Source organism: Trachurus trachurus (assembly GCF_905171665.1).
Source record: "Trachurus trachurus genome assembly, chromosome: 5".
NCBI classification, from domain to species: domain Eukaryota; kingdom Metazoa; phylum Chordata; class Actinopteri; order Carangiformes; family Carangidae; genus Trachurus; species Trachurus trachurus.
Genome location: NC_139896.1, coordinates 13,597,645 through 13,623,632, shown reverse-complemented (window position 1 = coordinate 13,623,632; position 25,988 = coordinate 13,597,645). Strand labels below are relative to the sequence as shown.

At 42.7% G+C, this 25,988-nt stretch overlaps 1 protein-coding gene across 8 annotated transcripts in view; it reads left to right on the top strand.

The window, feature by feature from the left end:
* The window catches only part of foxp1b (forkhead box P1b), a 150,130-nt gene that overhangs the window by 83,906 nt on the left and 40,236 nt on the right, over positions 1-25,988 (top strand). For 7 of the 8 annotated variants that reach the window (XM_083971023.1, XM_083971027.1, XM_083971028.1 and 4 more), the window contains one exon: positions 11,063-11,212. In XM_083971023.1, coding sequence (XP_083827149.1) covers positions 11,063-11,212 — 150 coding nt within the window. Of the gene's footprint in view, positions 1-11,062; positions 11,213-21,456; positions 21,582-25,988 lie in introns of those variants that run through there. The other variant, XM_083971029.1, reaches the window with a different exon arrangement.

Sequence of the window (25,988 nt, the reverse complement as noted above, 5' to 3'; positions counted from 1 at the left end):
TGACCCACTGACCCTTAATCCTAATTGATTTTGTGGAGGCAAATTGTTTTTATCACCCATTTTGATGTGTTTTTGTTAACTGTCTTGTATCTTTTTTTCTTCTTTTTTTGTAGATGTAGTTAATTGGTTATGCGAATAAAAAATGAAATACTAGAAACAGGGCGGGAGGAAACCTTCCATTTACCAGCAAGGCAATTATACTTGGCAGCTTGTGCTTTGTGGAATGATGTCATATCCTGGAAGAGGAGCAAAGACTTCACCTCCCACCAGAGTCATTATACCCACAATGTTATTTAGCTTTATTTACTGTTTAAAAACCATGCATGCATAACATTAACACACTGTTGGCTGTTTGGTGGAACATTTAGGCTTGTACATATACACAAATTATGCAAACACAGAAAAAAAAGAAACAATGTCCAGCAGATGTGCGTATTTGAGAAACACCGGTGTGTGTGTGTGTGTATGTGTGTGAGTAGCTGCCCTGGGTCAGGCCGTCAAACCTTGCAAACCGTTGCAAATATGCAGCGGTCAGTGAGCGTGTGCCAAGTTACATTGTAACTCTATGTGTGCAGGCGCACTGTCTGGGTGATGACATGTGCTACTTTGCATGTAAATTCTTTAGCGATTCACCTCCAAGTGAACCTACTGAGAGCGATTCTGGTGCTGCCTTAAAGACAGAGGTGTGTTTTTATGACTAGGTGAGGCACGTCCTCTCCAAGGCCCTCGAGCACTGTATCCCTCTACCCTCCCCTTTAATCACTGTATCAACCGCTCTCATAAACTCCATGAGCTGTGTATTAGTGTGTGTGTGTTTGCGTACGTGTTTGAAAGTGTGTGTGTGTGTGTGTGCGCGAGGGGGTGCAAATGCCATGTGTATGCGTCCGTGAGCATGTGCCCTTCCTTGTTTCCCCATTTTTAAACTTAATCAGCAAAAATAAAAGCCGTTGTAAGCTAGCTCATATTAAAGGGGTGATTATTGGTAATAAATACTTTTTATACATACTTATTACAGAGGCAGTTTTCTTCTTGCGCTTAATGAGAGTAATTTGATTTGCTTGAGAGATTACAGTTTCCTAGAATTAATGCGGCAATCCCCATTCCAAGATAGAGTGAGATCTAAGATTCTTCACAGGTCGTGTGCTGCTAGATGCACCCCTCTCACATAGCAGCTAATGGAGTTGAACAGCAGTCTGTCATTCCCCCCGCCCACCACCCCAGCAGCTCTATAGCCCACATGCCCTTGGTTCCTGCAGTGCTTGTTGTTTGGGCTACTTCTGCCACCTGGGTTTTACTTTTACCACTTATTCACACCAACTGCATCTAAGTGCCTCCTTCTGAAAACCAGAGGTGGTGGTGATTTTAAGAAAAAAGCAAAGTATATTACCGCAAAGTACTATCATGAGTGAAAATTCATCACCTAAGACATGATACTCTTACAATTTTGTTAATTCTAACAACATTCAAACTGTATAAGAAGAATATTTTTTTTGAATTATAGTTTTTCTCCCCCGTCTTATTTTCCCGTTTGTCGTAGTTTAATATTTCCGTCACATGTTTATGTAAGCCCTTCAAGCTTAGAGCGTAACTTAATTTGAGCTGTGATCATCTTCTCCTGCGACATTTATTGAAGCCTGCAGCCTGCAGGTCTCAGCGCCTAAAGCTGAAGGTGGCTCAGGCAGATTGAGGGCGGCCAATTCTGTCACCACAGTGCACTCCGCATGTTAATTAAGCTTTAGAAAAGTGCTTACACCCAAAGGACCTTTTTTTTCCCATGACTTGTTAGTCCATAAACACTCCAGAACAAGGCTGAAATGAAAGAACATTTGTAAATTAGTATTGTGAACTTAATGTGATCTTACCTGAAGTCCTGGACAATCAGGCATTGGTTTAATAAAAGGAAATTAAGCTGAATTTTTAATAAAAGTGTTGCTGTTTTTGTGTTTATTTACTGTTTAAATCAGCTTAAAAATTGGCATACGTTTGATCAAAGCTGGCCACAGAATCTTTACCGGGCTTTGCCATCGTCCTGTGCTTTACAGGTTCAGTACGGATCACAACAGCTCCATTGTTTGCATTTTCCTGTTAACAGGTGGCTTAACATGTCAAAATAAAGGTAAATTTGTTGCATCATTCAGTGGTTGAACATTGAACAGTTGTATTACCTCATGTACACTTGGTTTTAGACATTTAGATGATTCTCTCCTGTTTTTTCAGTTTGTGGCCAACTGGCCGTTAACTGGCACTGTTTACATATTCTGGATTGCATTTGCATAAATAGAATATGTATTCTGGTCAGAAAATCCCCTTTTTTTTTATCTGTTTTTTTTTCATACTTTAAACAGTGCATGACATGGTAATCTATGTACAGACTAAATACGAGTGTAGATAAAAGCCTGGCCAAGTTAGCCAAGTTGCCTATGATGAGGGTCCTCGTCCTGCTTAGCACCAGAGCTGTCAGTCCCTTTGTTTCTCCATAAACCTTCACATCCTCCTACCAAGTCAATGAAGGTTAATAATTCCTGGAATAAGAGAAGAAGCAGTTTGTGAACCACAAAGAAGTGGGGCCCTATATGTGTCACATCATCTGCCTGTGAGACTATAATACATTACTGTCCAGTGTGACGGGTGATGTGTCTGCACCCTGCTGGAGATTACTCCTCTTTATGGCCGGAGCAATCAGATTTTTTCTCTTCCTTTTCTCTTCCCTTCCTTTATTCCTGGCGGCACAGGATCATATTACCCATCTTGGAATGACTTCAACAGAGACACTGCTATTCCCAGGGAGCCGTCTCTCCCCGCTGCAACTCTATCCATAGCCAATTGGACTGGCCTGTGATTTATAGAAAATCTTCTCTTTCGGAGGAACTCTCGCTCCACACACACACACACTGGGAATCCTCCCGCAGCTCATGATGTGTTAGGTCTCAGGTCAGGACAGTTCAAGGCAGCGAGCATCAGTGGGAAAAAGATGTACAGTCGCAAACAACCTCGCCATATAGGCTGTGGTGAGGTCGTTACAAGGGTTTTTCTTTTGTGGTCTCTTAATGAAATCAGCAGAAGCAGATATTTTGCCTGCTCTTTGGGCGGATGTCATTACGAATCCATCTTCAAGGCAGCAGTCAAAATCTGCTTTGGGCAGTGTCACGCTTGTTGTCTGCTTCACTGATTAGCGGGATTATTCATCAAGATGAGTTACTTTTGCATCTGCACAGAGTTAATCAACATGCCCTGTGGTGTGGAGGCCGAAAAGTGGTCAGCTGTCAACACTGGGGCATAAGTATAGGCACCAAGCAGTGTGACGCTCCACCACTGTGGCAACTGTCTGATCTCTCCTCCCCTCCTCAAGCACCATCCTACGGACCACATTCATCTATATTCACCACAACTAAATTGGAAGATTTAGGAGGTTTTATGGGTCCTATCCCGGAAGTCTCGGGTGTATCAATAATGTTGAGTCCTCCGTCTATGAGACCAGGGCAGATAGATCTTCCCATTCTAAACAATATCATTCAAGCACGATCAAATCTGCTCACAGTATTCTAGGTCTCACGCTGGGTTTTTGGAAGCGCCCGTTTTCCCAAGCACAACACTCCCTGCTACAAAGTGATGCAACACTTCCACAGAAGATGCAATCAGGAGGAGTGTGTGTTTTCTAACAGTCCATCTAAGTACTCAGCACAGTTAGCATGCCTCTGCTCTTTTCCTCCCACTTCATCAACTTGACGGATAGTATCACCGTATTCAGCGGTGGGCATCCTGAGGCATCATATGCTCAGAACAAAAAGCTGAGGTCAGAGAGAGGGGGGCTGCTGAGATTCGCCTGCCGCTTTGTTCCCAGATCGTTTGTGCTTTTGCCGTCTTATTTTTTTATTACTCTTTTTAGCTCGTTTTATCCTCCTCTCACTCTCACACTTTTTTTTTCCTTCTTTTGCTCCATCTGCCTCTAAATGACACCTAAGCATCGGCTGCTCCTCCGACTGATTTGCCTGTGTGTGACCTCCCTCCCTTAGTGGAGTCATTCACAGGCAATGCTAAAGTAGCACGCCTGGCTCTTGGCGGGCAGACATAAGAGAGACAGTGACACGCGGCTGTGCGCTGATAGACTTTCCACTGGAGTGGATTAAATCAGCATCAGGCTAGTGGAGCTGATTACCCCAATATGAAAATGCAGTATCTTAATGGTACATATTTTCATGAGGCAGCCCAGTTGCCTTTCATTTTGCAGCTAATATGTCTATTCTTATGAGTCATTTACTTCTTTAATTACCTTTAGCAGCAGATGCACAATGGTGTATTAATGTGAATGATTTTTACTGCCACTTTATCATACTGAGCCTGTGAAGTTGAAAGGCGTAATTGAGGTGGAAGAGCGACTCATGAGAGAAACAATATTTAGTTGACAGCTCCTCTTGTACTCCGGGAGGGTGTTTATGAGTTTACACCGCACTAAAGCTGTAATAAACACAGTATTCGTTTAATAATGGTTTGGTACGGAAATGCTTTCACTGAGATCTGCTCGGTTACTGAATCCTCTCAGGAAGTTGCTCGATATAATCAGACAACACGGTGCATGCGTATGTATCCACTTGCATGTTGTTGCATGTGGCTCGCCGTTGTGTCTTTGCATACGTTTCTGTAGGTAATGAAATAACTGTTTGCAGCAAGCAAAACCTTATTTGCCATTGCCTCATTTGCAGCATGTGCAACTCTGACAATCCATGTAATTTGCATGTGTGTGTGTGTGTGTGTGTGTGTGTGCGAGCGTGCGCTGGTGGTGTGTCTGTGTGTTTTGTCTGCAGCTTGTGTACTTTCCTTGGTGTGATTTTCTTATCCAGACCACTCTGAATAGAGGCCTTCTTTAGCCATCTGTTGTTAAGCTGCTGGCTAAGCAAGGCTGGGGAATCCAAACAAATGCCGAGCACACAGCAAACGGAAGCTGTCAGGCCAGCATAGCTGAGCTGACCTCGCCGGGCTGGGAGGTGGAGTGGGGGGCGGTGGTGGGGCTGACCCCTCTGTACCAGGCTCGGAGCGCCCGAACCGCCTGGTTGGGGCACTGTTTACCCTCCCCTCTGCACCTCCTGCAACCTCCGCCTCCCCTCCACTACATTCTGTTTTTTTCCCTCTCTTTCCATCTCCCTTTTTACCTCTCTTTTCTGTTTCACACTCTTATTCTAGTCCTCCATCTGTCTGACCCCCCCACCACCACCTCCTCCTCTCCCTTTTTCACTCCACTCCCTCCATCATCAGTCCTGCTTCACAGCCCCCTCTCTTCTATCTCCACTCACAGTTAATAACTTTGCTTTCGTCTTGTTTTTCTAACAGTCATTTTTTTCTCCAAAAAACATTTGTCAGGGCTCTGCATTACCTGTTATGGGGAGAGAGAGAGAGGGGGGCTACAAGGGGGAAGTGTGTTGGACAAAAAAAAGAAAAATTATTGACGTCAAATTTTGTCTTATGTAAGTGCACGTACTGCCTTATTGTTTAAACGTGGATATTTGAAATGTTTAGCGTTGTCATAAATATTAATAGATTAGTTGAAAAGTGCAGAGAAGGAAGGGAATCTAATGGTTTGAAGTGGGTATAAAACGTTGATTTATTTATGTATTCTACATGAATTAGTTTGGAAATCTAAACACAGACTGGAGAGTGTTGTTGCGAGGGCCCTGTAATGCACAAGGTTTGAGCATCAGGGCCTGTTTTCCATGTGGAGTGGCTTTTTGGAAATGGCATTAATTATATACTTACTGGGAAACTAGATTTTTCCCTGCTTTGCATTGCAGATAAACGTCTGTATTACTGAGGAAAAGAGAAAGAAAAAAGTGCAATTAATATAAATAGACATGATCCTCACTGCTTATCCGCTTACATGTTTAAAAATCACCCCCTGCTGCAAAATAAAAAAAATCATATGCATTTCAATTAAAATGACAGTATTCCAAGTGAATTCCATAACTATCTGTTTGCATAGTCGGCTATTAGTCGTATTGTGAATATAGGATCAGCTATACCCCCAGGCCTACTGATTTCATGCTACTGGCACTGCTACTTCCACAGTAGCTTATACAGCATAATATCTGAAACAATTGGATAACTTAACTTTCCAGTTTTGCCTGTGGAAGGATGCTACTTTAGCTTAGCATGCTAGCAGATTGTGTGGAAGAACTGGCGGAAGGAGGACCTGACCTCTTCGGCTTGGTTAGGGCCACGGCTTAGGAGCACAGGGCTCGTCTTTGAAAAAGAAACAATGGAAGTGATAAATTTCAGGTGAGTCGCGACGTGCCATCAGTCAAAAAGTCAAGCAGATAACCTTGACATTTAGGCTGCACTCCGCAGAGGCTGCAGAGTGAGACCAGTGGGACTGGTGTCTTCTGAGCTGGACTACATTAAGAGCTAACCTATTAGTCGTGTTGTTGCTGGCTGTCTCTGAGCTACACTCTGCTGCCTAATAAAGCCTGGAGAAACATGGCCGCTGAGTAAATACACCAAAGCACACACGCACAGACACACACACACACACACGAGCACGGAAACACACAAACAGATGCACATCTCGTTCCTTCTCCTTTTCTCTGAGTGGCCGCAGGGATCCGGTTACACCTGCTTGCACATCTTCTAGCAATTAGGAGCAATCTGCTTGAAACCATTTCACGTTCAAGGTCTTCCCCAGCTGTGGAAAAGAGGAGGAGGTCTCGCTGTTGATGAGCCCGAACAAACATCGCTGGCCCCGTCGTTTCCCACTGTTTAACTCCCGGTGGAGACACCCCGAATGATTCCCCCCTGATTGTTTTCCCCTTCACATTTACCCACATCATGTCTATTTTCTCTGGACCCTTTATCACATTCCTTTTCTCTCTGTCTGTCATTTGCACAATGTGATGTGAGCAGTGTGTTTCTGTCACATTTGAAGCAAATGCGGTGACTCGGAGGCCTCCCTTGGACTTGGGCTGTTGTGCTGTTTCTGATTGTTACCGTGGGTCAGTAAAGTTGCATAAAAGAGAGAACAGACAGAAACATGGATCTGCAATGTGTCTGGTTTTTGTCATTGTGGGAAAAGGGGTAGCAAGGGATTCAGCAGAGAGCAGACTTGACTGTGTGGCAATGCTCTGAGTTGGGATTTGTGAGACACCCAGAGCTGGCTTTAGCAGCAGGAAACCCCAAAGCCTGTAAATAATCCACATGTGCAGACTGCACATAAAGACATCCAGTACTTAGCAGCTCCCTTATCACAGCGTGATAGCCCAGGGACATAAGAGACGCTCCTGCCTCTATTCACTAATATGGTGTGAAAGTAGATGCAGATAAAATGCCTGTTGTTTATTGAGGAAGTTGCGCTAACAGGGGGAAGAGGGTGTAAACTCTGAACACATTTGAAATGGAGAAAATAAAAGAGCATTGCAAATGACGAGGATACCAAATTGCGACATCTTTGTTGCTGATAAAACCTCGTCATGTGCTGGAGGGTGTTTTCTAATCAAAAGCACCTGAAGGATTCACTCCCTTCATGGTGTAGGTGTATGTGTGTGGGTGTGTGTGTGTGCGCGCATGTGGGACACACAGATAATGAACGTATGCATATTGTGTAGGTGTAGGCGTCTGTCTCTGCAGTTGTGTTATTGCTGTAACAAGCTTGCTTCCAAACAACCTCAGTTTAAGATTATAACAGCTCTGCTGTGGTTCTATATAAGAGATGATGCAAACTACACAAATCCAGTATTATGTATCAACAAGACAAAATCACAAATCCTTCTTTTGTCTGTTGCTCTTCGTACCATTAAAAAAAAAAAGCATGGTTCAAAAAGTACAATACTGCCCACAGCAGCATTCACCATGTGTACAGTGTAGCTCATAGCCCACTGTAACTTTATAACTGATCAGTTTAAGCTGATCTGTCACTTGATTTGCACCATTATACCCCTTTGTGCATGGAAAGCCTTGCACCTGTCATCAGTTTCCAGTTTATCACATTTTGTCTGGAGCAGCTCTTGCACTTGCACGTCTGTCAAGCGTCCACTCCTTTGAATGGGAGATCAAAAGAAGATAAATTCCAGAGGAGGCTGGGGGAGTGGTGGGGGGAGAGCTCTGAAATAGAGGAGTGGGTGCTGTGTAAACATTGCAGTGACAGTTCACAATAGGTTATTTTAGCCCAGCTTTAGGCCTCTCGAAGGCATGCCAGCTCCAGTGGCCTTTTTAAAATACAAACATGACAGCAGCATTCCTAAGAGTGGAGCAGACCTCGCAACGCAGGACCTCGGCCCGCTCGCCTCCGAGTCTCATTATATTTCAGACCAACCAACAACCGCGTTCCACTCATCTCCTATCTGTGGCTTTTAAAACTCACATTTTGAAGTTATTAAGCCAACTTATCCAGGCATGTGCTGTCAGGCGGCAATGTGATTTCAGTTAATTTGCCTATGTCAAGATGATCATTGACTATGTTTTGCATGGTGCGTGATCACATGATTATTGCCCTCACTTAATTTGGAAAAGAATAATTTGATGAAGCTGTTGCCGTGAATAGCAGGAGGCTGCGTTAACTGTTTAAACTGTCATGTGACTTTTTTTACTGTTCGTAAATGATTTATACAAAGATACAAATACATGTGTGGACACAGTGGTCTTCAAGCTCAGGTGGTGATTACATAATCATAATGATAGATTGAGTAACATAGTTAAATTATTGCTTCATTTTATTTTTTTAAATATCACACCCATAAACATTGAAATATGACTCGTGACATCCGATTATGACACCGTCTACTTGTAGTGACTGGTCATTGAGCAAGTGTGCAGTCTGTCTTTTTTTTCTCTTTTTACATGAAGTGAGGGAAGACTTCCCAGAAATGTATCTCTTCATCCATTACTGTCTGAACTTCCTATCATATCCTGTTGACTCAACTCTCTTTGTTCCAACACCCTCGGTTGTAAACCCAGACACACACCGCACACACACACATTTCACTGCATGTGTCATCAGCTACAGGGGAAAGAAAACAGCGATCTTTGTTTACTCTTCAATATGCCCGTAATACCACGCCTCGGGTGTCACAAATGATTTTGTTACAGCCTTTCTTTTTTTCTCTGGACTTTCCTTCTGAATTATCAGTGTCTCAAAGCAAGAATCTGTTTTAGTCACTGACTTTTAAGTTTATGCGCTGTCAAAGAGATTATCAGAACTGCCAGTTCAAAGTAATCACACCACCTAAGCGAAGTTATATTATTGCTATGAATACTGTTTTACATATGTGATCTGATAATAAAACTTTGTTTTTGTTCATCCATTTATTTTTTCTTTTGCAGAGTGGCTGGAAATTAAGGTGACTTCTTTTTAATCAACAAACGTGTGAAGTGAATAATCTTTAATAAACTAATAAACACAAGACCCCTGTGAATGTGAATAATAGTAATGTTTTTCAGTCAGTTAGCATCGGTTCCACTGCCGCTTCCCGTTCAACTGAAGTCAAGTTTTTATGTTTTCACCAGATTGTAAGTTGCTGTGAAGGAAGAAAAACAAAAAAACAACCTGTTGCCAAAAATGTCAGATAGGTAAAGTAAATATTGTCATCGTATGTGGGAGTGAATCTTGCTCACATAGTTCTTAGTTTCAATTTATACACTTTCTTTATGAGTGCACTTGCATGCAGGGGGGTTCCCCTTCACAAATTTTCACGCTGAAGACAATTAGGCATGCAGAATGATGAATGTCGCTCTGGCGTCATTTATCTTTTACACAAGAGCTCAGAGAGAGAGGAGAGTTTATGCACGTTAAAAGTTAAGCATGGTTAAATGCCAGGAGTGTGGCCTCTTTGTAGCTTGTGGTCATATTTATGCCTCATGATGTCATCCGACAGCCGTGTGCTTGGGAGGGTCAGTACATACACCCACACACACAGACCGTCATACAGCTGTTCGCTGCAACCCCCCTGACTATCTCTTCCCTCTCTGTCTTAAAGTATTGTCTGACTTTACTGGCACTAAGACCAATTCTCAAAGATTTTCTATCTCTTCATCTGTCCACAAAGCTTTTCTATGTGCCCTCCCTCTGCAGATATCTTACTTTCACACAGTCTTTCGCAGGTTTCACTCTCTTGTTCACACGTCGCTCTTAACTTTTTTTCCTCCTTCTTTTTTGTTTTTTCCTCTCTCTATCTCTCTCTATCTTTCTCTATCTTTCTCTATCTCTCTCACTCACTATCTTCTTGTTAAATATCCCACCATTTACTTTTACAAATTTATTTTGAACTTCTTAAATAATTGACTGGGGAACTTGAAGATTGTCTGTGGTGTGAGATGAGCTTGGATGTGCCCCGCGACTGTTTGTTTAATTGTGGGAGCAACTGTCTGAGGAACATGGAAAGAATGAGGCCAGTTATTTACCCAGATGGTTTACTGGTGGAGGTGTGAGGCTGGCCAGCTCACTGTGGGAACACAACGCTTGCTTTTCTTGGTATCGCTGACCGTTTTCAAGACCACTGTGTTTTTTCCCCCAGCGCTCTCCAGCTTTGTTTGCTCTGGATGGCATGTTTGATTATTTATCGTAAGGGAAAAGGGAGTAGCTGGAGTAATAAACATGTGACTGCACTGTATTTTGTTTTCCACTGAGAAGGCCGTGTCCTTTAACAGATATTTGAAGCAGCCATAAAGCCTTTTATTTGCTTTCTGGAGAGGAGTTTGGCTGAGCTAAAGGAGGATCAAAAGTCCTGATTACTGTCTTTGACAATATGTGTTTGCTGTTAGTGCATCTTATCAACAGATAAATATTTCTTCTGGGTGACTGCAGTAGATTTTTTTTGTCTTCTTGCTGTCTGAGAATTTGTTTTGACATCTGATCATTGTTCCCTGTCTGTTTGTGGAGAAACTGTTTATACCAGCAATAGCTTTATGACTCTGAATGGCAGAGTATGAAAAGACTGTCTGTGATGTTTGTTTGTTATCTATCAGAAGGCCAGGGGAATATTGTTGTAAGGGGATACATGTGCTCTGATAATAGGCATCAAAGTGCTCTCAAGGGACTTTTAGCATTCTAGCGTTTCAAAAATCTTCTTTCATATTTCTCTATCAGGCTCTCCAGGTGGCTCGGCAGATCCTCCTCCAGCAGCAGCAGCATCAGCAGCAGCAACAACAGCAGCAGTCCCAGTCACAGCAACTGCAGTCTCAACAAAACACTGGCCGCAAATCCCCCAAAGCCAACGACAAGCAGCAAAGCCTCCAGGTACTGCAAATATGTTGTCATTCTCAGAAACTCTTCTTATTTATTAGCTCACGATCATTGGATGGCTCAGGTATATGACTTTGTGGTTGCTCAAATAAGAAAAAAAAAGAAGTGAACTTTTGCAGCTTCCACAAGAACACGACGTGCAAGAAAAGCCCAGCTCTTGACTAAGTTCACAAACAGGAAATTATAATTGGCAGTGCAAAATGTGCAGTTATGTTTGCTCGCGCATTATGTGTGATTTAGCAGCACACACATATGCACACACAACCAACCATGTGTCATCTAAATCTCAGCGTAAAAACACTATCACGATGAAGATACGGGCGCTGTTGTGAAATATACAGAGTGTGGGTAAAGGATCGATGTGGCCATGAGCTCATTCACCAGTGCCACGATGGTTCAAGTGCAGTTGCACATGTTGTTATATGTGGTTGATCCAGAATTGAAGACCCTAACGCCCCCACCCCCACCAGCAGCTTTACTGTGCAGCCTCAGTTAGATCAGGAGAGAGAGAGGAGAAAAGAGAGAAGTGAGAGAGCTCAGAGAAGTGAGTCTGGTCAGGCAGAGGAAGCTCCATGCTCTCCCTGTTTGCCTTTTATCACACATACACACACTTTTTTTTTTTTTTAAAGGAGGCAGGTCCCTACACCAGCAGCAGGAGGTGCTATGGAGGAGCCCATAAGAGGGGTGGGTTATCCAGGTGGAGGGCTGGATAGAAGTGAGGGGTGGGAGAGGCTGAGGAGGCTTTAGGACAGTTATCTGGACTGCCTTTGTGATGCAGAGAAAAAAAAACATATGGGAAAACAATGTTTATTCAGATCTTTTTCAGTTTCCATAAGAACAGCGCTGCATATCTGATGCAATATTCACATTAATTTCAGATCAGCTGGCTCAAAGATGTATATCTTTGTTTGAACCAGGAGCAGTTGTTTGTGTCAGTGTGAAATTGCAAACGACTTGGGGGCATATTTGGTAATTAATACGACGGCCCTGTTCTCTATGTGTGTATATATATAATATTTAATACCCTTACTATCCCATTGGGGGCCCTTTTTAATGAGCTATTGTAGCAGCTAGGTCTAATGTCAGGTTGTGAAAAAGCCTCTTTGTTGTGCAGATGTCTTCGGAATAGCTCCAGAGGATGAAATATGACTGTGATGACCTTTCAGTTGTGTGCATATTTGTCAGGATTCAAATAAGTTGAAAGGATCAAACTAAACAGTTTCCCCAGCCTGGCAGGGAACTGTGCTGCAGAGGTCAACAGAGGGGACCACAACGGCAGATTCCAGCGTACAGCCAGTTGTTGGTACATAGTGAAGTACTAGACCATCTCCTGCAGACAAAGAGAAAATTAAAATTCTAATTTATTAATGTATACAGAGAGCTTGGCCAAGCTGTCACTCAGCTATTGAAAAGAGAGTCGGGCCCTTTCCCCCACATCCCTTCCCCTCCCCTCCCCTGCCCTGTTCTTGTGAAGAGAGCACAGGCTTGCTGTAGTATCTAACTGACACCATAAATTGCCTGTTCTCTAATGTCGTATGTTACATTTTGCCCGGTTGAAACCGCCATTATGAAAGATCCACAGGTCCAGGCAAGTGTTTGTTTGTCTCTGAATTATATATTCTGCTAATTAAACACACTCCAGCCACATACACACACAGATTAAAGCCAAGTGTTCATACATAAACATCAGTGCGCTGCTCTGTGTGTGGATGTATTACATTTGTTTTTGTTTTTTTTTCTTCTCCACTCATGGTTTTCTGCTGGTGAGGTTTCTCTTGTTGTCTCTGTGTATGTGTGTGTCTCTCTCTCTCACAAACACACTTTGTGAAACACCAGAGGGTAACGGTCTGAGTCTCATCTCACTTCCTCTTTTAAGAACAAACCCGAGCTTGGAGGAGCCCTCTGCACATACAGAACATTCACTATCTCCATCACACAGCCTGGATAATGATTCTCTGTTGAGCTGGACTGGGTCATCAAAAGACATGATCCAACAATTATGAGGCTGTGTAGTAAGCTGACACCCCATAAAAGCACCTGATCTGCGGACGAGGCTCCATTCATCTCAGCGGTCTTCCCATTAGGCACAAGGAGATGTGCAGAGAGACTTTTACTCATTTGGAGATGTGACTCACTTTCCAATTCATTCTTATTCAAATCAAAAATAATGAAGCACAGTATATACAGAACATCTGAAAAAAATGACCTGCATAGAGTAGTAAAGGGAAAAAAATATGAGTCAAACAAGCCTCAGAATCCTTGATCAGCATTAAATGGCTCTTTGGTTTTATATCTCCAACAGTGGTGTGCCCCCCCCCCCCACCACCACCACCACCACCACCACACACACATGCACCCCCACCCATCTCACCCCTGCACCGCCCACCGCTGCCTCTGGATGAAGATGCCTCCTCTGTACACTCAGCAAGCCTAGAGGTGCTTTAATCAGACTACATATACAAACAGCAGCTGCGCCGGCTGGAAAGCAGCTAAACATACTTGACTGGTCAAAAAGCCAGTAAATTACATTGACAGAATGACACGTGTAATTAAAAGAATCCATGCCACTTTTACCTTTTGCGCTTCACACCTACAGTGGCACGACGACAAGAGCCGGCAACTCCCACCTCGCTAATTACCATTATCAGTGAAATGGTAGGGTTTGACTCATTAGTTCCATGTGCATTTAATTAGAGGCAGGCTGAAATTGGATTTAACTTATTACTTTTTCATGGATCACTTTCTTGTCATCACTTCAAATTGGATTGAAGCCCCAGGTAACTAATTATGCCAGCTGCAGGATCAGGAGTGGAGAAATAGGTAATTAGGAACAACACTGTCGGACCCTCGCTGATAGTCCACCAGCACCAAGGTGGGGGTAGGGGGAAATTGAAGCTCATTTGTGGTGTTGCTCACAAGCCTGGCTGGTTAACTACACCTCATTGCGAGGGATCTTAGGTAGGCATCCACCTCCTACAGGGGATTATGTGGCATTCAGCTGAGCCGAAGATGTTGTGTCAACATGGTGTCCTCCCTGTCAGCGTAATGCTGAGATTGCGCTCGTAACCTGTCTACAATTATGCCTGAGATTGGACTTCATTATTCATGCCACTGGTACAGTGTGAGACATGGCCAGTGGCCAGCCGAACTTACCTGTGTGAACCCTGCATGAATGACATTTTTGTGTACAGCACTGATTGTAATGAGAATGGATGAATGGCCGTTGCAGAAGAGGCAGGTGAATAATGTAGGGAGGTAAAGATACTGTAGGCTTAACCGACGCAGCTGCAGTCAGAGCATACACAGTCTGCAGAGCTGAGGGAAGGCGATGATAAAATTCCCTTCACACTTTTGAGAGCTTTTAAGTTTCATCATAAAGTATCGTGTCTTTGTAAGGAGTTTGAAGCCACTGTAAAAGAACATCTCTATCCTCTGGGTTTCTTTGTTTTTTGTATTTATTATAATTATGTGTTGGCCTTTTGTTTTATAACGAGAAATACTATTCACCATAATCTGATAAATGTTGCATTGAACATTCTCATGATGTCAAAGGTGCCATACTTGTTATTCTTCACACATAGAAACCACCGATAATGTTTCAAAACATAGCAGTAGACATTTTCTTATCTATAGTATTAGTAGCTGAAGCCACAATTCTCACCTCTTTCTTCTACTTTGCTTTTTTCTTTCTCTTTCTTTCTTTCTGTCTGTGTTTTCACACCATAGTGTACAGCCTCACAGAGGGCATCTCCAGGTCAAAAGATAATGTCTTTTCAGTTTACAGGATGAAAGCCTTTTAAGTTGTAGAGCGCCCCTCCGACGCCCCTCCTCCCCACATTTGCTCTTCACATCCTTCATTTGTGGTCTGTTGGGGGGAAGCGTGATGTGACACAATCCAGGGGCCAAGCCTCTGTCTGACAGGACAGGGAGAAGCCGCCGGCTCTCTCTCTCTCCCTCTCCTACTGTTTTTGCAGTAGGCCCATGGCATTGTCCTGACACATGTATACCACAGCGCTCCAATCTGTAAGTCATTAGAGCACTAGGCCGAAGCCTGTCAGCTGGAGCTCAGCCAGTGCTGCAGGGTGATCTGAGGCAGCATTTCGAGGTGTTCCCGCAGCCCAGTCGGCCAGTGGCCCAAAGTGGCATGACAGTGGTAGCCCAATGGCGAGGTGACAGTGAGCACAAGACTGGATTAATGTTCTGGGTTAGATGCTATGAGATATAGGGAGACCTGAGCGAGACAATGCGAGTTTACATTTTTAAAAAACGGAAGTAATTTTAGACCAGAAAAATACTGAAGCTGAAAGACAGGAAAGGAAAGATGGACCAAGAGGAAGAAGTGCTGAACATATAGAGGCAGAAGGAGAGGTGGCACATTCCCAAAACACTCGGAACCAAATGAAAGCATTGCCAGTTTCTAATTGATTGAGTTAACGACTGCTCTAAGCCTGCCAAGATTAACCAGTCTATTAACGTTCAAATCTCTGCAGGTTGTTTCACGCAGGGCAGGAGATAATTCACAGAGCATGTGGACATAACCACTTGCACCAAAATAAGTCTTCATAGTTTATACCTTCTGCTGTATTCAAACTGTATCGGCACTTAAAGGACTAGTTTGACATTTTGGGGAAATAGAGTCATTTGTGCCAGTAAGCGAGATGAAAAGGTCTCACCACAATTTGTAGCTACCGGCTGCAGCTGGGGAAATAGTGAGACTGGAGTCTGGTTGTCGCCATGAGGTTGCCAGATCAGAGAAGTGACTGGAGTAAAACCACAATGTTTTTACACTTTACACTCCGGATTTTTTGCTTGGATTAAACAAATTAGTTTAAACATGTCCGCTCATGAGCTTTAGAGGAGCCTTTTCCCATGTTTTCAGGCTTAGAGCTAAACTACGTCAACCTGCTGCTGTTTCTAGTGTCAAATCTAGCATTTGGACATGAGAGAGCTATCGATCACATCCTATAACTCTTAAGAGTGTTGTGTTTTATTCTGAATACTCTGGGTTGAAGCTTCCTTTACCCCCAGGTGTCGATATTCAAGCAAAGTGTCCCTCAGAGTAGCTTCTGTGTCAGCCTGTGAAAGCGTCTCGAGAGGTAAATTCCCATAATTCATCAGCTGTGTGCGTGATCCTCGGAAGGGGTTCACGGCTTTGTGTTTGTAAAAAGTCTCAAGGTGATGCCGTAATGAAATCTCATTTTGACGCGTGCGTTGCTTTGAGGTGATACAATCTGTCAGGAATGATCAACACAACACAGAGGCCGGTGCTTGCGTGGAACCCCGGGATCAAGCTGTCTCTTTGGCTGCTTGTTTTCCTTGTCATATTGTAAAAATGTATTATGTGTATTGTATAGATTAGAACCAGGTTTGGGATAATCCTGTCAGAATGAAGTCATCTGTCCCGATTCCACGCAGCCAAGCAGAGACTTGTGGGGTGGGAGGCAGAAGAGAGAGAGACGGGGAGGAGGCGGGGCTGTTTTCTCCCGGCCAAGACGATGACTGTCGAATTGACTCCAGTCACAGCACTGGGAGCCACTCTACCATTTTCAGGATCCTCTTTTCATTTAAGGCCTGATGTTTCTCTTCAAGCGGTGAACCCTCTCAACCTTCCACCCCACTCAGTCATCCACCCAGATACAGATACACACACACGCACTCACACACACCCACCCACACACATCTCCTTAAAGTTTGTTGTATCTTTGTGTCATCCTCTGGCGCTATATCTTGATGTCAAGTGTATGTTGTTTGGAGTGATTCACACGCCCTTTGCGGAGGGGTGGAAGGATGGATGGAAGCACAGTCAACCATAGCATTAATATACACTAACAGCCATGCAAGGTGCAGTCAAGTCGGCATCAACTCACAATGCGGTTTCTCTTTGGGTGTCGTCGCACACTTTAGGCAGCTCTTTGAATCCATTTTCACTTTTTGTTAGAGAAAAGCAAGAGAAATATCATCTCACTCAGACAGCGTAAGAGGGATCCAGACACAGAAGGGCCTTCAGCTACACAAGGACATAATTTGTTGGAGTTGTATTTTATATTTGTGTTGGACATCACACCGTAAACTGTCACAGGGCTCAGCCTAGTCACCCGTGTAGTCACACCCAGTCTTGAGGAAAAAGCATGAAAACACAGTAACCTTAGTTTGTTCTGTTGCAATTGTGGTGCTTGTCTCATTAATTTGAAGAGTAGAGTGGTCATTTACATCTATTATCTCCAGGAATGTGCCTGAGGAGTTTTATTGGTCATTGTTGGAAACAGGACAAGTTAACAAATACTGTTTAATAACACCACACACAAGCTTAGCTTAACAGTTAATCACAGTCGTTAACGGTGTTATCAGTTCACCGTGTGCCCCAGTTGGAGAGTCTTCTGTAAAACGCGATGACAGGAGCCACCCACAGAACAAAACTTGCTTGTTCTCTGCCCAAAAAATTGTGATCATGATACGAGATCTAATGTATTTGCAATTAGATATCAAAACAGCTTAATTACAGTGCAGTGTAATCAAATTGATGGGTGCTTCGTCCAAATTTAGTGGTCATAGTGGTTATTTTTACCTCCCCCACACACATTGTTACTGCTTATTTTAAATCCTGTACTGCACTGAGTTTCTGTGTATTAATATAGCTTCTGATTTAAATCAAAGATGAATCAATCATCAAACAAGACAAGGCAGAAAATTCCCCCACCTCCTGAAATCGATGTTGTTCAAACCTTTAAGTGTTCTTGTTTTGACTAAGTGAAAAACCACACTAGACGGTACACGCTGAAGCTCCGTTATACGCTGGCTATCACCTCAGGAAATACAAGAGTTCACATGTGCTGACTAAACAAAGTGTTCCTGAATGCTGAAATTAAAAGTAAATAACCAAACTCGTATATAATAGACCAGGAGGAACATGGTGACTCAGGCGTGACTTACTGTAACTCTACTCTGCTTCGGGTGATAACCTCATTCACTCCAAATATGACTTATTTCGAGTATCAGAGGGAGTATTGCTAGGTTGCAGATGTTAAAAGGTGAGATCACTGTCATGTCAAAACAAGTGAAATACAATTGAAATCTTAAAACACACACACACACACAAGAAAAAACACATCAGCAGCAATAAATTAGACTCAGTAGTATTAAAATAATGAAACAGTTTAAGTTAGGAACAAGTAAATAACCAACTAAAAATACGTGCAGCTAACATTAAAAATTAAGTCAAGTAAAATAAAGGCTAATGGTTTTGTTATCCTTGACTTCAAAATAGAAATACAGTGAAACTACTCCACCTCTTCAAAGGGGCTTTTGTGCTGTTGTTTTGCTGCTGCAGAAATGACATACAACTATCCTGCTTGGTGTCAGTGCAAGTGAGTGGCTCCGCAAATAACAGTTTTTGCCTCAAATCAAATGTAGGCTCTTTCAAAATTGTGCAAAGTCTAAGTGTTGTAGATGTAGCCTGGATAACACAATTGATAAGTGTTTGATTTATATCTGTCATGAAATGCTTTGTGTCTCTGTTGACTTTGATGGCTGGACATATGATGTGTATATAAAACATACAGCAACACGAGAAAGAGCCCACATTATGGTATACTGATGTGAATGTAAAAAGTACTTTTGTTGCCTTGGTGATATTATATAGAGCAGCTGTTATTTATACAGGTCCCACACCTGCCCTGCTGACTCCCTCCATCAGTAAACAATGATTTACTTCTCACACACACACAGGGACACAGACTGTGTTTGTTTTCTCATGACAATAGTCCAGGTCACCAGAGCCTCTCAAGAAAAGGAATGAGTGTAGTTGTGTATTTTTTTCCACCACTTCCCCTCTGCTTCTCTCCGTCTCTTTCTCTGGTAGCAGTAAGACACTGGCTGGCATGCCGGTGCAGCTTATTCACTGGCTGTGTTAGTGTTTTGGGAAGGCTTTGTAATCGGAGCTGACTCGTTATCTTTAGCTAGAGCCGAGCGGCTCTGGCCAGACCAGACATTAACTCATACTTTCACTCTAACTCAAGCAGGAAATGGGAGTATTTTATAATGTCATCCACTCTGTCATGAACACAGTCGCTCAGTACTCTCTGTAAACTATCACAGGGGACGCGGGTTCAAGGCTCAAGGATATTGATGTTTCTCAGTGCACGAGAACCAAAAAGAAAAAAAATCTATATAGCGTGTGTATCGCATCGACACATATGTGTAATTATTTTACATAGCGCAGGCACAGAGGCAATGGATTAGAAAGACAGTGTGTGAGAGGAGAAGCTTGAACTGTGTGTCTGCTAAATTTATCATGAGGCCTTTGGGAGCGTTGAAATGAGAACAGTGGCCTATTACTGCTAAGAAGGTGTTTTATTGAGAATACGCCGACATACCACCCCAGGGAGAGTGCTGGGGGAGAAGAGTGTGGCCGTTGCCTAAACCACTTTGTGCATGTGTGTATTTGTGTGTGCGTGTGCATGCATTTGTAAGCACATGCCTGCATGTCACTGTCTTTTTGTGTGAGCTGTCTTGAGAGTGTCAGATAGAAAATAAAAGCGCCTTTTCTTCCACTTAATTATTCCCTATGATATGTATTGGAATTGTCATTTTTGACACTTGAGGTGTCCCAGTCAATAATTTATATAGGTCAGGCCAGCTTAGCAAAGCTCATTGTTAGTTATTAGCAGATGAGAGCAGTGGCTTGTTATGCAGGCGCTCTGTTTATTTTACCAGTGTGTTTGCGGACTGGAATGCGTCCCATGAACATTCCTTCATCCCTGGCCAAGGGTTTATAGCTGTTGATATGAGCTGTGTTTTAGAGCTCTGTTATTCAGCTCTTGTGTTTATTGTTATGATAATTAACAAAGTGAGGTGTTAATCTTGCCTCATGCCTTTCCTCTAATTCACTGTTAAGTCTCTGCAAAACTTAGTGAACCTGATTTTATTGTTATCACTAAAAGTAGGTCTGATTAGCAACTCCTTTAATTTCCTGATGATTCCTACAGTTTGTATGAAAAGTAAAACATACACATGGAGTTGAAATTAAAACAAATATTGAGATGTAACATTGTTGGAAGATTGCACGTATGTATATATGTACTGTATATAAATATATACATTGAGAGGAGGTAGAGGCTTTTCTTTCTGCCTTCTCTCTCTCTCTCCTGGTGAGTTCAGTGAGATCTCCAGTAGGTGGCAGGATCCTGTTTTCCTCCCCTGTCTTTTTCCCTCACTGAGTGCACATGGATGTTAAAGAGTGTGATGATATCATGACAGCTAATTGCTCTCATTGGGATGGAGTTGGATGGATTGCCTGGTAGCTGGTGTAATGTTAGCTATTAATGAAAGTGCTTTTAGCTTGTCTGAGACCAAACTGGAATATAAGTGTTTAAAAACTGAGCAGAAAAAAAGTTTGCACTGTTGTGGCTGATTCTTTTTTAAATAGCCAAATACACGCAAACATAGTGTATTGCAACGAGTTGCATGTTGTGGTCTACACATTGTACACGTTTGTATTACTCCAGGAAATACAAGGCAAAACAAACTGTTCTCATAAATGCCTTATTTTATTCAAAAATAAAATACATGTGGTATCAGCTTGGGAAATTTAAAAGGGAAGAAAAAGTCCAAATAACTACAAAGCATCTGAATTGTTTGTGCATTTGTTGTTTTCAGCATGTGAAATGAGTTGTGTCTTTGTTCTGGCACTGTAAACAGTTCCATTTAACAGAACAATAAAGGGGCTGATAGCGGGGCCAGTTTCTTTCTTTCCTCTGGATAGCTGTGTTTACTTATCTGTTGTTTAATTAAAGGGCCTCTTTTCTTTAGGCTCCCATTGTTTCAATAGCACGGCCGGAGTCCCGCCTGGGGTCAAAGGGTTAACAGCCGTCAACTGTGTCTTTTTCTTTTTTCTTTTTTCTTTTTTTTTTAAAGGGGCCCCCACACAAAGGCACGGGTTCACCTGCAGCCCAGCCCGCGGCTCCCTATTGTGTGGCCCCATTTGAATTGATTATGTTTAGAGGGCTGGTTGTGATTGGTGGAGAAGGGCGTGGTTGATTGGATAGTTTTGTATCTTGTCAGCCAGGGAGCAACCTTGCGCGTGCAATCTGTCTGTATCCTGAGGAAGGTTGGAGACTCCACAGCACAGCAGCGCTTGTTCTCAGCCTCCCTGCCTGTGTGCCTCTACTCTCCCTACCTCGCTCTCTCTCTCTCTCTCTCGCTCACTGACTCCCTCACCAGAACGCTCTCTCTCTCTCTCTCCCTCCCTCTCTCTCCCTCTCTCTCTCTCTCTCTTTCCCTTGCTGCCGTGCTCTCCGCTCTGCTTCACTCCACACCGCGTGGCCCGGCACTCTGTTTACCCTGCCAGCTAAATGGAGTTTGTCAGGTTTGTCAATATGATTGATTTCTGTGATTTTGCCAGCTTTCTTGTGTAAAAAAAAACTTGACAATTTAATTTGACCGGGGAGAAGGAGAAAAGGAGGCTTATTGTCTGTCTACCGTTGATGTTCTATCATTGTAATTGGTTAATTTTGTCATGCAGTTTGTGTGAGAGGAGCAGTTATCCAGGGCTTACTTACTTTGCCGGTGAGACACTGACAGTTTACAGGCTTGTTGTGAAAGGAGAAGTACATGAAAAGCAAGTGATTTACTGTATCAGATTGTTTTGCATCTCAAAATGAGACTGTATGGATTGGGTGCTCCTGTTTATCTGTGTAAACTCTGCTGTTGATGGTTGTCAGAAATTCAGCTCTTCACTTTTAGTCAGTGCAACAGTTTCCTTTTTGCGGTGCTTGTTTGTCAGTTACAGTATTAGATTCCTGACCTTTTACGTGAAGTTTCTCACTGCCATTTCACACTGTTTGTTTAGTTTTGTTTACTTTGCTGATAGTGAGCTAACCAGTTCAGCAGGATCCAGCACTGTACTGTGTGCTGTTTGAATTATGGAAAGTTCTAGGAAAAACAGGACACAGGTTTGTCTTCTCTTTTACATTGTTGCTTTGCTCAAAATGTATTGTTTTTTTTTGTTATTATCATGTCATTACTTAAAACACTCCCAGGGTGAGACATTTATATTATGTAGTAAGGATTTGACTTATTTTATTTTATTTATTACTTTATTATTTGTTGTTATTGGTTGGGCTTAGCTGGTTGTGTGTTTTGGGGTGATTTGTTGCTCTGAGGTAATGAGTGCTGGTCAGACTTTGCTTGCTCTCAGGCTATGGCCTGGACTAATCCTCACTCTCCTCATGGTGTCACAGTGAATTAAGACAGAGGCTGGCACAGCTCTATATTTGACACCGTCACCACAAAACCACATTGGAGACACGCTGTCACTCCAAATGTCATCGCTCATATCTTCCTGAAAAGTTAGAGGTTGTGAATGTTTTTGCCTGTGTGTGTGTGTGTGTGTTTGTGTATGTCAGTACTTGCAACAAAGGGACTGTAGAGTACATTCAGGAGGGAAAGTTGTGGTCATTTTCTTTCATTCTTTCTTCTGTCAACTTTGAGTCCAGATTGACAGCTTTGAGCTTTTACACAGAAAACAGCTACAGACAGACTTTTGGTTGTTTAATGCCCCCGAGTATTTCTGTATTTTTTACTCCAATAATTTTAAGTAAGACACTTGTGCGACTATAGAAAGGATTCACATGTTTGCATTCACCATGTAGCTGAAACTTTTTTTTCTTTTTTTGGGTGCAATGTTTCAGCACCTTGCATCAGGTCTGGAAATGTGGGTGCCTGACAGAAAGGAGAGATGGAGCAGAATAGTGGAGGAGACTATCAGAGGGGTGAGAAGGAGGAGAGCGAAGCCTAAACAGGCCAGTGTGCACCGTAATGCCGTGCAGCTGTGCCGAGGCTCGCAGTTTGGGAGAGCTGGAGTGCGAGCTGATTGGGTTGACAGTTTGTAATCAAAGTTGATTTATTGTTCATTAGTAGTGCATTAGCCCTTTCAGGCAGGGGCGTTATTTGTGCAGTGGCCTGTCAAGGCAAGGGGCTGCCAGCACCTGTCATTTCTAAACCATGACATAGGCAACCAGATATTAGCTGTGTACCCGGAGAGGGGGGCACAGGGGGGTAGCCGGCAGAGCCCCGCGGCTCGCTGGGGTATCCTTTACAGGGACGGTCTTCGCTTTGTACTGGAGCAGGCAGGCAAGTCAGAGAGCAGGGATGGGGGAATAGTTTAGCAGTGATATAGTGAGCCACCAGCTGCTCTCTGCTGTTACTCCCCGGCTTTCCTGACTAAAACATGTTTTTACTTGAAAACGGCTTTCATTCATTTTCTTTAAGGGTCATTATTGCCTGGAACGTGTGCGTCTCTGTTTCAGATAGGAAGATTAACTCTACACTTGAGATGCCATGTGTTTCAAAGGGTTGAGATGGGAGGATAATGACAAGATTACATGGTGTGTAGAGTGTTTGGTGGCGGAGAGTCTTTTTCAAAACTCAACTATGCCACGACCTATATATTTAAAAACTGTAAAGGATGTGATCGTGATGCTATTGACACGTTGCCCCTGGAAAAATTAGTCAGTCACATCCTGTTTTTTGCTTAATTCTATAAACCTACCGCTGACACTGACTGTCTTTTTTTTGTATAATTAAATTAATTGGCTGTGTATACTCTATATGAGTCACATAACACAACAACATTACGAGTGTCAAGAAGCAACACAATTTGTGGCCCTCTTGTCTGCCGTCATGGAAACAAGGATTAGCTTTGCGTTACTGGTGTGCAAAGAATAGAAACAATCTACACGAGAACGTGTCAGCCATTGTCTTTAGACTACAGTTTCATTTGAATGGGATTTTAGAGGCTGTGATCTTAATTAAATCTCAACTGACTCAAATAATGCATCTGAGGACGTGCGTCGTTGCGTAACTGTGTTGAGCTGGTAAACCATCGATCACAGGCACGCAGTTCACACCAACGGTGACGGTATAAGGAGAAAGGCGGAAACAGTGAACGGTGGTGTATACTATAGGATAGTAATTGTCACCCTGGATTTGCGAGCCAGGTTTCAGAGCTCAAACGCTGCTGTGTGGCTGTGAAATGTGCACTTGGAGGTGTGGCTTGAAAGGTCAGAAAGAGTGACAAGACATTGAGTCACACATCAGAAATGCAATGAAGCACTTAGGTTTTTTTTTGGTTTTTTAAGGAAGGCACTCAAATGAATTTTTACACGTGTTCATAAATGTTCACTTCTAAATAACTAAAAAGAAAAAGAAGACAGCAAGTGTTATTATCACTGCTATTAATAATATATATATAATATATATACATTTTCCCAATAAATGTTTACTTTTTTATTGTAGATAAAAGATAAAATCAAAAATATATAAAAAAAAAAAAATACAAATCATTTACAATTTTGAAAACTCAAACATGGTGATGCAAAGGTTGCTGTGTGTGTGTGTGTGTTCGTGTGTGTGTGCGTGTTCTCAGCAGTGATCACCTGCACTAGGGTCTACATGTACCTCCAGTGTGGGAAACAGCGTCCAGTGAGCAGCTCAGCTGTTATTGTTGGGGTGGAAGGCTGCTCACTTCTCCGTGCAGTTTGTTTGTTTAAACCCGACACTGGGACCAGCTCCGGCGAAAAAACCTGTTTGTTTGTAGGCGAGAAGTTAATTAAAATGCAATCTTAACTTTTGTTTTTACAGTTGCTGCGAATGATTTGAGCCTCATCCCCCTCACACCCCCTCTCCCCACGTCCAAAATCTATAGTGTGTCGTATATGGAGACAAAATGTGGCTGTGATTATCCTGTTTATCTGAGCTGTAAACATTTTTAAAACAGCTTGATTGTGGATGACGAGAGAGGAATTACAGAGGTTTTAACACATGTAGGGATGAGCACTTCTGTCCAGTAGTTTTGTTTTAAATATTGAAGCGTGTGTAGTTTGTGATTTTGTACACTTAATATTTGTAACAATTTATATTTCATTTTACATTATAATTATTATTTTTTATCATTATTATCATCATTATTATTATTATCATTATTATTATTATTATTATTATTATTATTATGGGAAAAGGCTGTGAGTGTGCTGCCTCTGTGTTTTGCAGAAAGAATAAATGTTCTCCACCTCAGAGATTTCAATCAACCTGAATGGGTAATATGGAATTAGTCTTCCCAGTCTTGTCGGCGACTAATTATGTTCACACTTCACTTAAGTACAATAGCTCCCGTGAAATCCTCATTTTGGTGACATTTCCATGCAGGAGATCACAGTCAGGATGGGAAGTCGTTTCCTTGCGCCACTGCAGGCCAAGGTAAAACAACAGCATCAAACGGACTAGACTCTGTGATTTCTCTAGGGCTTGTTATTTCTTTTTTACTTCTCCATTCCATTTGATGCCCCTACAAAACAAGATGACCCCAGGGAGCACAAATGAAAATTTGATAATTCTCTTCTTTTTTTTAAGCTTTTCTTTTTTTCTTCTTCTCCCCCCCCCCCCCCTCTCAGCCATGCTGTACCTTTGCGGCCAGTGAAACGTCTGTGCCGGTCTCACTGATATTCACCTCCTTGTCCCTCATTTCTGTTCCTCTTAATTGCCTCAGTGCAGGGAAAGGAGCTATCTTACAGCCCTGTTCACCCCTACTCCTTTTCACCAGGCTTTGACCTCTGGCTGTGATAGAAGCGGGTGGGGGGGGTGGGGGTGGGGGTGTCGGGTGCTCGGGGAGCGTCTTCATTAACTGAATCAGTAACTCTCAATGTTTTCAGATGTGTGGTTTGTGCTCCTTCATTAGATTTTCATACATTGAGTCGTATGCGCTCGAAAGGTAGCT